We start from the raw sequence: 16,302 nt of genomic DNA, 5'->3' as shown, positions 1-16,302 counted from the left end.
TATGATTATATGATGACAGGGATATGCACACCACCACTTACACACCTGTATGTGCGTGTGCGCACGCGCGTGTGTGTGTGTGTGTGTGTACCTTGTCCCTGAGGCTGGGGTCGTGGAACCACTCCAGCAGTTTCCTGCCCACCACCATAGGGCTGGACAGGAAGGTGCGATAGGTTAGCAGGAAGTCCTCGATGTAGGTGGGGTCCACGACCGAGTGCTCCTCCACTAGGTGCATGGTCAGCCGCTCTGTAGTGCCCTGCAGGGGGCGGTAAAGGGAACTCTCTTCAAAATGACACCCCTGTTTCTCACACGGTGCACTGCAGACTGTACAAAAGCCATTACAGATATGCACGAAACAGGAATGAAGTCAAGTAGGGAAGACTGTGGTTTAGGAATAATGAGAGGGCTTAGCAGGCACTTGGGACATTTCTGGGGCATTTCACCATCACTGGGTGATTTTTTCACTCTGCTCAGATCACTAGGTGGTCTGTGCTCAATACGGATGTGCTCACTAGTTGGTCTGCACACTCCGTCAGCAGCACACGAGCCTCCCCTGTGCTCCATTTAACAGATCCCCATGCAGCAATCAATGAGGAGACATGTTCAATACACATGTATGTACTTCAGTTCAAGCAACATGTCGACTGAAGGAGCAGACACAGAATTCCACGGCTTACAAGAGCTATCAGGAGAGTTTGGCAGAACAACCCAATCCATCTTATGGCAAAAAAAACATTTCCTATGTAATTTATTTAGAGTAAACATCTAAACAGGCCAGGGTTAGGGGTTAAGGGCTAGGGCTTAGGGCTTAGGGTCTCACCTTGATGACAATGTGCCCTTTCCGGGTGCCAGTGCGGTCCAACTCGCGGTGTTCTTTCACCATGACGATTTCTCCCTCCTCCTCCACCTTCTGCATGTTCTTCTCCACCTGGTTCAGGATGCAGCAGTAGTCCTGCTGTGCTATACACACAAACTGAGAGAGGGGAGGTGGTGTCAGTCAGTGCCGTCATGCCTCTAGAGAGCAAAACTACTCCGTCCTCAAAAGGCGTTCTACTGATAGTCCCGCCAGGACCTGAGGCAAATTTGAATTTCCTTATTAGTTTCATAATGTGTTCAATGAATCTTCCTATTCCAGGGAACTGACAGGCTGCCAAAATTTCAGTGCTGCCAAATTTGAGTTAAATCAGCCATTACACTTATGTGTCAGGGTTATAGTATTTCAGCAGTAAACACTACAAACGAAGCTGTTAGAACAAACTAAACTGATCTGGCCGGGAGACCACAGTAAATCTCTTGGGGTGCTTTCTTCTGCGGTGAAACGGAAGACCTTTGGCCATTCACCTTCAACCCCAATGCTCCCCTCTCCACTGGGCAGACACGGTCGCGGGGCAGGAGACCGTCTCTGTGGAGGACTCACCTGACAGTCGTCCACCTTCGTCTTCATCACCCCTCTCATGTACTCCTTCTCCATTGTGGGCGAAACGCCAAAGCTGTTGCCCATGCAGAGGATCTCGGTGCGGCCCTCGGGGTAGGTTACCTCCACCGAGCCGTTCAGGATAACCGACCACGAATCCAGCTGTGGGGGGGGTGGGGTGTACACCAGGGACCCAACGTCAGTGGCAAGAAGCCGAGTGAGACAATAATGAGCTACCTGTTACTGCCCTAAACGTCCATGTGTCTACTAACCATGTAGAAGACAAAGCCCTTCTAGATCCTTACTTTAAAAGGCAATGTAATATTGTTAGGAATGTATTACAGTGTAAGCAGAACGCATTATGCTGTGTAATGTCCTCAGTGGAGACACGTAATGTTCTTAGTAACCATTTGGTGAAAAGAGGCGTCGATCATCTAAAAAATCTGTATGTGATTTATGCCATCTAAAAAACTCTGCAATATGCAGAGTCCTGGAAATTCCTGAAAGGAAATATAACATCCCATTGACTGGTCGGGCCTAGAACCTTTTCTGGGACCCGTTTGTCTGGATGCATTAGGAGGGAAAATGGCTGTACTCAGACATGTCTACAGTCAGATAAGGAGATGAGTGCACTCCACCTCCCCAAGGCGGGGCATGATCTCTAGACAGCCGTGTGCTTGGGTTTAACAGAGCAGAGACTGACTACAGCCACGGGGCTGCTTTGTTGTGGTTCGGACATGGTGCCTGGTCTGGCAGCGTGCCAGCTCGGATGAGGGAGCCAACCAGGACGAAGGGCGGAGCTCTGGTGAAAGCGAGGCTGAAAGGGCAAACCTTTGAGCCGGCGACCAGTTTAAGGTTCAAGCCAGACTTGGCAGGGTATAACACGAGCCATCAGTGGAGAGGAGCGGGCAGGCCGAAGACGGCGTGAACGGCGAGGGCCCGCTAGCGATAACGGCCAACGCCACTGACCTCCTCGCCGTCGTTGAGGACGATGGTGCCGGCGCGCTCCACCACCGCGAAGACCATGACGGCGCACAGCTCTCTCCTGACGGACATGGTCATGTTGGCGAAGGCCGGCAGCTGGTGCATGAACTCCAGCAGTTGTTCTGTGGAGAAGAGCAGGAGAGAAGCAGAGGACGTCAGAGACAGGAAGGAAGACGCTATGAAAACACCGCATGAACAGGTGCACAGAACGAGACAGACAGACAGAGAATGAGAGAGAGAGAGAGAGAGACTGCAATAAAAAACAGCAAATGCCTCAGCACCAAAGGCAAAGTGAACCCGATGACAGCTACTGCCATAATGGACGATGGGTCCGCACAGATGGTTTCAAGCCTTCCCAACAGCCGTGTTTAAAGTGGCTTTTGGAGCGCACCTTGGCCTGTTCCTGTTCTGAGGTGTTCCATTCGCTAGCGTAACCTGGGACTTCAAATTAATTTGATCAGATGAGTTCATTCACACTCAGTCTTAACTGCACTCACAGGCAGAGATGATGTGGTCATTTACATCCTGCTGCTTGCTACATTCAATAAATCAAGTCTGGCTCAGACTGGTGTGTGACAGGGCTGACAGGACCCAGAATGACCCAGCTGCCCGCGTGTGCGTGTGTGTGTGTGTGTGTGTGTTTGCGCACATGTGCGTGTGTTGTGGTCCTTTCCTGCCTCCAGCCTGAATGAGTGCTGACTGACACGTGTTTGGAAGTCAGCACTGTGGGGGGAGATATAGCAAACAAATCCAAGTTGATTGTGCACAGGGCAGAGCAGCTGTGAATCTCTCCTCCAGAGCACCTCCCCTCTGGAGCACCTCCCCTCCGGAGCACCTCCCCTCCGGAGCACCTCCCCTCCGGAGCACCTCCCCGCTGGAGCACCTCCCCTATGGAGCACCTCCCCTCCAGAGCACCTCCCCTCCTGCTTTCAAGGTCCACACCCTGCCTGTGACCTCCTAAAGCAAGGAGCACTGAACTCCATCATTCCTTTCATTACTCAAAGGGAATCTCAACAGTCTCAGTGCATACACTTTATCATCTGGAGATTTGACTTTGCATACATGTGTGTGTGTGCGTGTGTGTGTGTGTGTGTGTGTGTGTGTGTGTGTGTGTGTGCGTGTGCCTCACCAATGTCGTCATCCGTGCGGTCCATCGGATCCTTCTCTAGGCAGTCACGGACGACGTCTCGACTCATGAGGGGGTCGGAAGCGCGCTCGATGTCTTCTTCGTCGTCGTCCTCCTCAGAGTCCACGGCCGTCTCGGGCAGGCCGCTGAGGTCCATGTCGCCGGGCTCGCTCTCCGTGGCCTGCGGAGGAAAAACCCACCGCTCAGTCTCACCCCAAACACGCGGTCTGCGCCGAACACCACCCAGGGGCATCCAACAATCTCCGTGCGTCAAGGCCGGCGCTGACCTCCCCAGCTCTGATCAAAGGCTGAAGCTCCATCACTCCGACGGGCTCAGGCATATTAACGGCTCCGTAGACTCGTCCACACGTGTAATTAGCAGCCACCGAGCAAGACCTCACATTAACATATCAACCCAGCTGTCCAGATCTAGCGCAAATGATCTCTGCAGCTGAGAGTATAACACCGAAAGAAGACTACAAAAAATAAAAAGCAAAGAAATGACACAGTTCTCATATCCACGCCTTGTTTGTGTTTTGTTTTTTGAGTGCAGAACGGAGCAAATATGTATTCGTAAAGGCTGAGAATGAAGTGAAAATTTGTCAGTAGTTATAAATCTGAGATAAAATGACAGCAGCAGAGCATGTTGTGTGAACAACAAAATATCCAGTGCTCAAGGACCAAAAGCACAGCCCCCCCCCCCCCTTCTTAACCGAGCCCACGTTAAACCTTTAAAGCAGCTTCCAGCTGTCACCATGGCAATAACTCGAGTTAGGGGTTAAGCAGCTCACGCCTGATGCTGCGGAAGATGTTCGGAGACCACGAAACACACAAATAGGAGCAGGAGTTCACGAAAAACAGCCTTCAAAGACGCTGGCTGCTCTGCGCCGAAGCCTGCGTCTCCATCCTGACTCCGCAGGACGCACAGAATGTGCGGGACGGAGGCAGCGAAGGACTGGCATGAAGCACGCTGCGTGCACCGTTCACGTCTTCCTCCAGCGGGGGCGGAGTCAAGGAGGGCGGGTCTAAGGCTGTAGAGGGAGGCAAAGTGCAATTCGAGACAGACTGACTCCCCTGTATCACTAAAAGAAGCCAATCAGAACCTTACGATTTATTGTCTCCACTAAATCTCCAAGCGACTTCAAAGAGGTTCCGGTGACACGTGACCTTGATGTGAGCAGATGCTCGTTCTAGAGGTCGAGCTGACTTGAAAAGCAGCGCAAACATTCTCATCACGGCTAAGCATTTTAAGTTTCAGACAATAGCTCAACTCTGCCCGCCCCCAGGTCTACATACACAACCTTAGTTCAAGCAGTAACAAACCTACAATGTTGTACAGATATCAAACGGCTTCTTTCATATTTTGTCCCATGCAGAGTTGCTGGGGTTTCCTGGGACGTCAACAGGAGCTTTATTGGTACAACATGTGAATATCTACCAGTTATTTCATCATTACAGCTGCATTGAAAGCACCTGTCAGCTCAGAGTTGGTATTTACAGTACGTACAGGTTAACTCGGCAAAAAAAAAAAACAAAAAACAAAAAAAAACCCACGTCAACGCAATCACGTTTGCTTGCTCTGTTTGCTCCCTAATGATGTCGGGGGAGATGTAAATCGACCATCATGAATGATGCTAGCAGAGCAGGCAGAGATGTGCTTGCCTGAAAGCCATTAAGAGCTAAATCAGGGACGACGCGCACTCCGACCGCTGTAAATACAAACCCCACCCCACCCCCACCCTCAATAAAGGGTCCCATATTTTTTTCAGGCCACGGTGAGTGTGAAGAGCGTGATCCTCACTGTTTGGGCAGCTCGGGTGAGCGAGATGTGAGGCATTAATATTTCAGCGAGGCTATTCTGGGATCAATGCTTTCAAACGTCTCTGAAGAAACTGCGTCATTATTTATTCAAATGCAAAGGGGGATGAAATGATAAAGGCGGTGAGGTTGCCAGCTTTAGTGAGGATGTGGGCCATTTTCACAGGGAAGGAGGGGCGGGGTCAAACAATGGGGTCCCAAAGCACTGTGGGATAGCGGCAACAGTTAACCCAGTCGCTCACGAGGATTAAATGTTGCAAAATACAAGGATGAATAAAGGAAGACATGCATCCTGGCAGCTGGATACAGAACTGCAGTAATTAATTTTACATCCGGGGTTCCTGTGTGTCAGCACTGCTCCAGCACAACTCCTACTCTCTGGATATTTTTGTCACTTGCTGGATTGTGGCAGCAAGTTTGAATTTAGTGGTTGGTTTGAATTTGTCTGACACGCTTTTGTGTGACAAAGGTGCCCAAGACAAATCCGACCCTGAGATATGAGAGTAGAGGGACTGAGATGGGGATACGATTTCCTTTCACTGGGACACCACACAGCTGCTAATGAGACATTAGCAGATGGTCATCAGGCCAGGATCACAGAGTGGACACTGCCCACCCCCCCAGCAGACAGAGAGACAGACACACACACAATCACACCACCTCACCCACACACACACACACACACACACACACACACACACAATCACACCACCTCACCCACACACACACACACACACGTATATGCTATTCAGATACACATACATTCTTCTGTACACTACAGCTCACCACTCCACCCCTAATCCGTGACCACATTACAAATGTACTCAGTAAAATCAATTAAACAGCAAAGCAAACACTTACACAAACACAGTTAATCAGTAAAAGGAGGCGCAGGAACGAACTGATAAGTAGCTACACAGGAGAGTCTGTTCATGAAGCTTATCTGTCCAGTAACATATCAGGGGAACTCTAGGTCATCTAGGTCTGGGCAAAATATTTGAATGACAAATACTGACAGTCAGAAATCAGTACACATCAGTACACATTAATTGTATAGGCTCCTCTTCAAAAAGCAAAGATTACATAACACATAATTTTGCCCTGCAACCATACAAATGCCCTTAAGGAAAAGCATTGTGTTATCATTATGAAACTACAGCTGGACAAACTTCCTCCAAATGCCTATTTATGGGTCGGCCGTACACCGGTGGTGTAAGCCGCGATTAATGGGCAGTCTTCTGGAAGCATCCGAGGGTGCGCAGGTGAGAGGTTACCTGGTAGATGTCGGACAGGCTGCTGCTTCCAGAGTCGCTGGTGATGCTACATCCTGAGAGGCTGGAGGAGACGTGGGACACCTGGGGATGGACCCCGTCAGCCAGGTGCAGCCGGCTGAAGTCCGCTGGGAGCTGGAGAGACGGAGAAGGTTGGTAATGTCGTTACCTGCAGTGCTGAGGAATACTGAACCACCCTGCTAAGCTCATATTGGTCTTTTCTCTCTTGACCGATGGCTTGCTCTCGGAGTGCCTGGGCTCACCAGATGGGTCCTTCTCTGTGTCAGTACCCAACAGAAGTAAAGGGTCACAGCCTCATTTCTGAATCCAACATGCGCCGTTACTCAGTATAAAAAAAATGTAATGAATAATTGAAAATTTTTACAAATTGTCCATTTCATATTTTAGATGTTTATTTGGTATTTTGGTATTAACTGCACCAAATTACACTGTTTTTGGCTTATAATAAAAACTACTGTCTATATATATTATTACTATTGAGCACTGTATTATATTAAGACCAAACTTAACCAAACAGCATAAACTTACATCATTCAAAACCACCTCAGCAAGCCAGTCCATCACACAAACACGTGAGCCTCCCTTTAGCTGATGGCTACATGGACAGGTCTAGTATCCGTGTGGAAAATGCATAACATTCACAATTTATAAATGAATTAGTCAAAACAGTCCAAGTTTTTTTTTGCAGTCAACGGCCAACGACACCCCCCTTATAAAAGACAACAGAAGTGGCGCCTCGCTCCGTCCGGGGGCGGCGGGTGCCCCCTCAGCCAACGCACAGAGCGTTTCGAGATCCTCGCACACCTAGACGTCAGGAAAAGCGACGCAATGAGAGGTTTTTGCTTCCACAGAGACGCACGAGGGGTGTCCAGTATCACTCTGATTTTAAACAACGGGTTTAAGCAAATACTCCGGGGTTAAGCCGCTAAACGATCTTATTTATCATTCTGTGTGGTCAGCTTCTGTTTTTTTTTATGTTGCCATTACAGGCAGCACCGACAAATTACTTTCCCCTTACCTTTCACATGGCATCACCTTTGCATTGTCTGTTACTCTAAAACAAACGCTGTGATAAACACCAGCCTAAACCATTTTTAACTTCTGGGAATGCTGAATGAAATGTCTTTTGAAGTTGAATGCTGGAGTACTCCTTTAAACTAAAGGCTTGAAACTTCCACGAAGATGGAAATAAGCATGTTAACTGCTTTTTTCCCCCCAGTTTGGGAGTATGTTTAGACGTGGTTGAAAATAACCAAACGTCTGGTGCTTGTGTGCCATCTTAAGGGAAGGTGTTGGTTATTAGAAGCTGCTTCTGCATGGCTCGTGCTTGTAGGTTCTTTGTGGCTCCGCGTCAAAAAGCGAGAGGGTGTTTGCAGTAGAAGACAGCGAGGTGTGTGTATGTGTGTGTGTGCGTGCGTGCGTGTGTGGGGAGGGGGGGTTATGGCATCTCTAGATGAAGGACTTCGACAACAAAGCTCAGATAAGAGCCTCAAAACCAATTTCAACTAATCTTTGAAAAACGCACACACACACGCACGCCTGTGACATTCACCGGTTTCTTTGCTGAGTATGAGTATTTGTGGGGGAAATAATATAAGTAGGGATCTTTGGTGGTGGTGGTGGAGAGGTGTTACTTGATGCTTCCAGTCAGCTGCATATAGCTTTCATATAAAATGCATCTGACCTAATTTCCACTCTCCGATCGTTTATGGGCCGGAAGTACAGCCTCGTCTTCTGGGAGACAGCTGAGAAGCCCGGAGAGAAAGTGCGGAGACTCTAGCTGTGCATCAGGAGGACAAACAAAGACGGTACAAGCGGCTCAGTGGAGCCGGACCTGAAGGACAACCATCAGGCAAGAGACATAAAAACCCCCCTCAAAGAGTCAAGCGTCTGGCTACTGTGTGTTGTGTGCTAACTCATCACCCACTGCTCTAGAAGTCATATACTGCACAGGCTGGTGTGTGTGATATGGTGTGTGTGGTCATTAATATGTGGCTGCTGTTCTCAGTGGATTGCTGATCCTGTACAGGTATCAGTACAGACTAATCGCTCACCGCTCTCTCCGTGTCTGGGTTGGTGATACGATGCTCGTGAGGCTCTCCGGCAACGGATGTGAGCGCACTCACACTCATCTCTCGCGTCTGGGCTGTGCCAACGTCACGCGACGGCAGCAGAACCCCGTGGGTGGTTGTGTGTGTGTGTGTGTGTGTGTGTTGGGGTGTGGAGGTTCAGGAAAGGTGTCTCTTTGTTTGTGGACTGATCTGCATGTGGAGTTCACAGCTCGTTCCTGGATGAATTTCATTTACACCAAGAAGCGTTGTTAGCTGTAGCACCGTTTTAATTACGCCACTGACGGTTCCTTCAGTCCCACAAATGGGAAAGTGGGAAAAATGTCAAAAAAGTCACACTTTTTTTTTTTTTTAAAGATGTCTTCTTAGCCATATGCCAACAGTTTGCTCAATAAGTATGAAAATTACATATTTCCTGTCTCGCGTTCAACCAGGCAGGACGGGACGATGAGGCCAGTGATGCTCTGGGACTGATTACCACTCTCAGAATCAGGATTCACATCAACTGGCTTCATTACCTATGACCTGAAATCACTTTCTGTTCCCAGAATCCTCCAGGACCTCCTTTGTACTCTCATCATTCTATATATCTAATAACAGACAACGGCCCACTGCAGAGGTGTGGCATTATGACACACAATTCCTATGTAAATGTTACACTATATGAAAGCACCAATCAGGTTTATTTCTGCAGAAGCTGTGGAGCATTAAATCGCGCCGTTTGCAGGACAGCCTCAGAACCCTCACGTCAACAGCCCGTCACCGCACGCTCTCCGGACATGAACAAACATGTCTGCACCCTTTGTTCCGTTTGCTTTAACTTATTTTGATCAATAAAATTCACGGTTAAGTAGAGCAGCCGCAGGTCCGTTTGTAAGAACAATGTGAAGGTGACCCGTCTTTCCTTAAGGACACACCGCCCCACTGGACCACCGCTAACATGGCCCGAGTCTCGGATATGTAAACCTGCATCGTGAACTACTCCTAATAATGATGGATGCTTGAACGGATGAGGGAGGGGAGAGCTGTCCAGTGCAGGGTTGATGGTTAACGGTGCTCTGGACTAAGTTTCCGTAATGCGTCCACCACGAGAGGTGTCCGATATCTGCTTCGGACTATTTACTGGGACCAGTTTGACTTTTGATACGTCTTAATTGGAGAGACTGCTGGGACGATGGCGGCAGTCGACGAACGCGTGTCGATAGCGATATCACGCCCGCCTGCCTAACCCGCCCCAGGGGTCCATGCTTCGTCCTTTAGGTGCCCTTACAATGCCTGTTCATGCACACACCACACATAGTAAAGACTTCATTCTCATGTGACACAATGTAGGTCAGTCTCGAGTCAATTAGCCCAAGGGGTGTTTGGTCCTATATTACACTGGTCACCAGAAGCAGAGTACATGAAGGAGTCATTGAGGACACGCGCGGAGCTTTCTGAAGAGTTAGGAATTGGGGTAACCTACATGTGAGCAGCAAGTCTCCCTTGAAGCCATACCTAGACCCGTAATGGGTAATAAATAATGTAGGATCCATGATTAAGGAGCTCCTTGCTAATGTGTTGACGGTTAAACACGCATGGCTCATAGGCTGTCTGAGTTTCCCAGAATTCCACTGCAGTCCCAATGACCTACATTACTGGACAACAGCCCTGCTACTACTGAACAACATCTGTCTTGACTATCTGGGAAAGAGATCGGGTGTGCGATGATGGTGTGTGTGTGTGTGTGTGTGTGTGTGGGTGTGTGTGAGCGAACAAGAGTGTGAAAGGTGTGTCATTATAGAAAAAGGCTGACACTGGAGGACCGGAGGCTGCAGAGCTATCCCATAAGGCTTAGTAGTGCACCAGGGGCCTCTCGCTTTCCTGAGCCGAGAGGATCAAAAGATTAAAGTGCTTCAGTCAGGAGTCAGATTAAACATGGCACATATTCTCTTTTTTCACACACAAACAACCCCATAAACACAAACACACAATCCCAAACAAATACACAAATCTGCTTAATAAACCAGCGACCCTTCAGTCCAGTGACAATGCCAACAGTGAGCAAGGGAATCCTGTCCTGAGACAAGAGAAGAGTTCACACGAGTTCACAAGAGTTCAGAAAGTAAAAGTCATCTGGATTTTATTCTTAGAGCTGCTAGTTATCTCAAACCAGCAGGTACAAATATTAGTGGCAGGCCTTTGACTGTTTTGACCGTGAGTGTATTTCCCACTGACTGAGAATACTGAATTACTGAACAATATAAACTACTGAACTGAATATTACAGACATGCAACACATGCTGCCGCCCACAACAGCAACAGGTCTGGCATGTTCAAGGTGACAATATACTAGAAATCTAATGCAAGCGATGATCAAACTCAAGCGATTATCCAAGCCACGCAATTTGAGACAGGTGTTAAGTTTCATAAATCTGTGCACAAATTTTCTTTAGATCATGCTTCCCAATAATTCACCAGAACTTTCTAAATGTCCGTCTTTGCGGGGTCTTTTTCCTCCGATCTTAGTCCAGAGCGTGCAGGCCGGCCGTGGTGTAGCGGCACCTGCACTGGGCGACACGGAGCACCCAGCTAGCTATGCTTAAACCAGAAATGCGTATTCCGCTTGCATTTCTGACAGCCTGCGCGGTGTCGTTTGGAGCCGGAGTCTTCCTCTATGGCCCTCGGCGCGCGGCAAGGCACAGCCGCTCGGCCCTGTGGGTCGCGGTGCGGCGAGCGGAGGAAAAAAAGATGGTGGAAGGGGCGTTACACAAACGGCGGACGTCGACGAGCCTCACCGTGCCGACGGGAATAAACTCCGTGACTTTAGTGCACGGTTTTCCTGACAACACACCAGGAAATAAGCACGGATTATCCCCACGTGCTTATCTCGCTCAATATGTAAAGCGTCGCCTAGAAGAGAATCCTGGGCCAAACTGACTTCATGATAACTGACATTTCCGTGTCTGTTTAAGCAAATACGTCCGTTTAGGCACGAAAGGAAATATCATATGAAATGGGTCCTACAGATCTCTAAAATTCTCCGAAACCTCTGCTGATGGGGGAGCCACCAGAGAGAAGTGTGTCCGTTTGTACACAACAAGGGCTGGCACTAAACTAAGCGATTAATAATGCACCGAGTTCAACACGGTGATCTGAAGAAACCTCCAGATATTCTACAGTGAGGAGGCTCCAAACGTTTGCATGTCTGCAGGCGTCGGGTTGACGGGCTGGCTGCATCTCCCATGACTCAGTACAGAGGATCCGATCGGGCTCTGCTTTAAAGCTAAAGGGAGGAAGAATGGAAAAAAATGCCTTAAGAGACTTGAGAGAAAGATGATCTGTGGGACATGTGGCAATGAACTCCAATCACGCATGGGCGCCTGCACATGGGTACAGGCCCACACGCGTGTGCGTGCAAGCACACAGACTCCAAGGAAAAGACAAGGCCAAACGAAACACCTTCACCATCATGGCTGACAGCAGATCAATTCATTCACAGCACAAAGTGCTACTGATTCTACCCAGCGGTCAGTCACTTATTGCTTATCGATGCTGGCTGTGGAGAAACACCAACCAGTCAGCACACACACACACACACACACACACACACACACACACACACACACACACACACACACACACACACACACACACAATCACACCTACACACACCAGCTTTATTCTGATAAGAAATCACCACAGATTAGCTCCACAAAATTGCACAATTTCTCATTGCCAACCACACCCCCAAACCATTAAGCTGTTCCACACTGAGCTTTATGCATAAACACACACAATCACACATACTGTCAACTGCGCTGTCCATCATGACTAGCGCTTCCGTGTGTTCGAATGTGTGAGTGTGTGTGACCGTTACAAGGAGAGGACACACACACACACACACACACACACATTACACAGCTGACAAGTGAACAGGATCGCCAGTCAAGGGGTGTTGTAAAACGGCTCTTGTAAAATTCACCACACACACACACACACACACACACACACACACACACACACACACACACACACACACACACTTCTGTACGGTGTCAAATAATGGCACACATATTAAGACCCACTCATGCATACATTGTCAAATGGTACTCATCTTCACATGTTCAATTTCGACCTTCACACATCAGCCATACGATACATGCTTATGTGCAGACATACTCAAAACACATTTACATGTAGGTGGACACACACACACAAACGCATGCACATGCACACACACACACACACAAATGCATGCACACGCATACACACACACACCTACACACGCATACACACGCATACACACACACACCTCCCTGACCACCAGATCTCAAGGCCAGACACGCAGAACGCTCAATCAGCGCTAGGAAATTTAAAAAAATCACATTAATGCAACCGTCCATCCTTTCATTTGCTCCACTCATCCATCCCTCTCTCCATCGATGCATCCACCCTTCATCAGTAAAAGGGAACAGCGCGATCCCCTGCGTGGTAACCTGCTAGCCCCCCAGCCGAGGGGCGGTACTCACGGGACTTTTATCTGGCTGGCTGCAGGCTCCATGCTCACCGACGCTCCCTAAAGGTTTCATGATGCGGGCGCAGGTGCAGAGCGGGACGTTAGCATCCTGCTCGCTCCCGCCGATCGCCGGGGTCCGCCTCGCCTCGACGGCCGTCCTCCGCGACGGCTCCCCCCCGGGGCGCCCCCGCCTCACTCTATCCCCCGTCTGCCTGCACTCAGGCTCCCTGCCTCCGCCGGGGAAGAAGAGGAGAACCAAGGGGACGGAGGTGGAAGGGGTGGAGGACAGCTGTGCTGTGGCGACGCTCCGACTTCAGGGACTCGGGCGGTGCGGTCCTGCCTCACGGCCAGCGCTCTCCCTCTGCCTCGCTCCCCGTGTACGCACGCGGCGTCCGTCTGGGTGACGGGATCGCCGTTCGGGGAGTGGGGGGAGGGAGGGAGGATGAAAAAAGGAGGGAAAATAGGTAAAAATAAAAAGGAGAGATGGAGTGACGCGAGGTGGTGAAATATCCAGGCAAGGCTGAGCGGACCAGCGTCCGCTGCACTCGAGGTAATTAGGTAAATCCCCTCCACCAATCAGCACATGACTTAGCAGAGAGATGAAAAAAAGCAAAAAGAGGAGGAGGAGGAGAAAAAAAAACTAAAATGGCTGACGGTGCTTTCACTCACACTAGCTCCCTCCCCGCACGGCTTTCTTCCCTCCTCTCTCTGGCTTACACGCGCTCAGTCTCCCTCCCTCTCTCCCTCACACACACGCGCACGTTTGAAACGCTTTACGCACCATTAGATTAAGTGGCGAACAGGGAGACAGCTGCCACCACGCAGCTCCTCTTTGTAAAACACTCCTGCTTCATTTGTGACCAAAGCAGGTTGATGATGAGCGTGCGTGTGTGTGTGTGTGTGTGTGTGCGTGTGTGGGGAACAGCAGGCATCAGTGGCGACCCTCATTGAGAGAGTAAGGGACATAAAGGAGGAGGAGGTTCCTATTCAGAAGCCTCCCCCATCCCCTTAACACACGCACGCACGCACATGACGGAGAGAAAATGAGAGGGTGAGAAAGGAGGAAAAAATAGCAAGAAGAACAGAGCAGACAAGAGAAAGGAGGAGAACAGAGAGGTGGGACAGGGAAGAGAGATTCTGAAAAGACAGATTGCAAGAAATAGAGAGAGAGAGAGAGAGAGAGAGAGGAAGGGATGAGTACGGTTAGCCCTGCGAGAGTAATGTCATTATCACGCTTCCCACCACACACCACCAGGGCTGCAGGCAGTTGGCATGGCAACCACAGAGGAGAGCCATTTCCTGGTCGGACTAGGGGGAGAGTGAGAGCGAGACAGAGATGTTGCGACAGAAGGAACTGCTGAAAGACACCCGGGGACAACAGACGCAGCGCACACACAGCTCACACGCTTCCGGAGGAAAAAATAAATAAAAACACTGCCAACCTCCCTCCCAGAACACCCCCAGGTATGCACCCGCCCTAAACCCCGCCCCCCAGTCCCCTAAACCCCGCCCTCACTGCCTGTGCAGCTGACTGCTGTCCCGCCCACTCATGACCCTCCAATACTCTCGTGACGGAAGTCCACCCCCACCACCGTTCTCCAAAACCCCACAACACTCCCTACTGCGCGCGCACACACACACACACACACACACACACACACACACACACACACACACACACACACACACACACACACACACACACTCTCCCCGTCTGTCACTGGCTTCCTCATCTCATTTACTCTGCAAAAACAGCCTTCAATCATGAAGATCCACAGATATTCAAATTTACCCAATGATCTGTGCTTCACTTGTCCTTTTCCAAGTACACACACACACACACACACACTCTCTCTCTCTCTCTAAAGTGCATGTATCTCCTTGAGAGGCTCGTTTTGAGACTGAGGAAAGTGCCCTGATGCGTAGCCTTGGCCCTGGCACGACATGCAATACGATGATAACGAGCTTTATAATAACAGACAAACCAGGAAGGCAGCAGCAAAGTCAGGTAAACAACCCCCACGGCCCCTCCGCCCAACGGACACAGCGGCCCCAGAGTCTCGGGACCGGCACAGGATGGCGAGCGATCAATCAAAGAGGCTTTTACACGCCAGAGAGAAGGGACTTTATTCTCCGTGACAAGGCCGTCAAAGACGCCCAAAAGATGTCTTCATGAGCAAACGACTCGGCCCAAAATAAATCCGCAGTGTAAATATCCCCGTAAGCGCCCTGCACACTGAGCATGTCTGGATAATAGACGCGGCGCGCGACTCGGCTCTGACCTCACCGCCTCACACCGCTGCTGGGTGGCACCTGCTCCAGGACAGCCAGAGCCCTTCAATATATTATGAGAAGTGATCGTCTTGCCGGTCGTGGCAAAGCATAAAAATGGACAAAGCAATAAGCGGAAAGGAAGAACGAAAATAAAAGAGAACGGTAAGCAGGACGCAGGAGGATCGAAGCCTCTGCAGTTACGTGAAGATTGCGATAATAAAAACATGACAACAGCTTAACCGAACCCTGTGTTATTGTGATGTTCTTTATACGGGGCTGTAATAGCCCTGCCTACATCTCCGGCACAAACACAAAGCCTCTGTGTGTGTGTGTGTGTGTGTGTGTGTGTGTGTGTGTGTGTGTGGACACCTTGCCTAAGGAGCTGCAGAGGGTTAACACACTGCCATTAAGGGGGGCAATTCTGGCATGCTTCCAGCACCGTGCTGGGACCACACTACTACGCGATGACATCATCCCAATGATGTAATGCCCAACAAAATAAGCTCAGGTGCTGGAGAGGGCTGTCCCTCGGGCAACCACAGTCGGGAGACGTGGGCCGGGGTGATCATTACGTCACCACGGCAACGGAGTCGCGTCCAGGGACAGCTCGCTGCTACCCAGAAGGCTTTTAAGGAATGATGGAGGCTGTTATGGTTACGCTCATCCTCAGCCATGGCTGTCTACAGGGCAATGGAGGAGCCCAGTGGTTTAAACTGAAACAAGATACATAGAGCGCAGAGAAAGAAGTGAACACCTATGAAGTCTTGGGCAGCTGGATAGCTGGAAGCTGCTTGAGTCATGCTGGTTAGTGATGTTGGCCATAGCCA

At 49.8% G+C, this 16,302-nt stretch overlaps 1 protein-coding gene across 1 annotated transcript in view; it reads right to left on the bottom strand.

Moving 5' to 3' along the window:
- Nucleotides 1-16,302, bottom strand: part of rapgef2b (Rap guanine nucleotide exchange factor 2b) — a 76,670-nt gene that overhangs the window by 12,063 nt on the left and 48,305 nt on the right. The window contains 6 exon segments of the mRNA XM_077022635.1: nucleotides 92-256; nucleotides 821-973; nucleotides 1,418-1,576; nucleotides 2,384-2,520; nucleotides 3,528-3,705; nucleotides 6,617-6,748. Coding sequence (XP_076878750.1) covers nucleotides 92-256; nucleotides 821-973; nucleotides 1,418-1,576; nucleotides 2,384-2,520; nucleotides 3,528-3,705; nucleotides 6,617-6,748 — 924 coding nt within the window.

This window comes from Brachyhypopomus gauderio, chromosome 11 (assembly GCF_052324685.1).
Source record: "Brachyhypopomus gauderio isolate BG-103 chromosome 11, BGAUD_0.2, whole genome shotgun sequence".
NCBI lineage: Eukaryota > Metazoa > Chordata > Actinopteri > Gymnotiformes > Hypopomidae > Brachyhypopomus > Brachyhypopomus gauderio.
The sequence above is the reverse complement of the archived record's forward strand: the minus strand, read 5'-3'. Positions and strand labels throughout refer to the sequence as shown.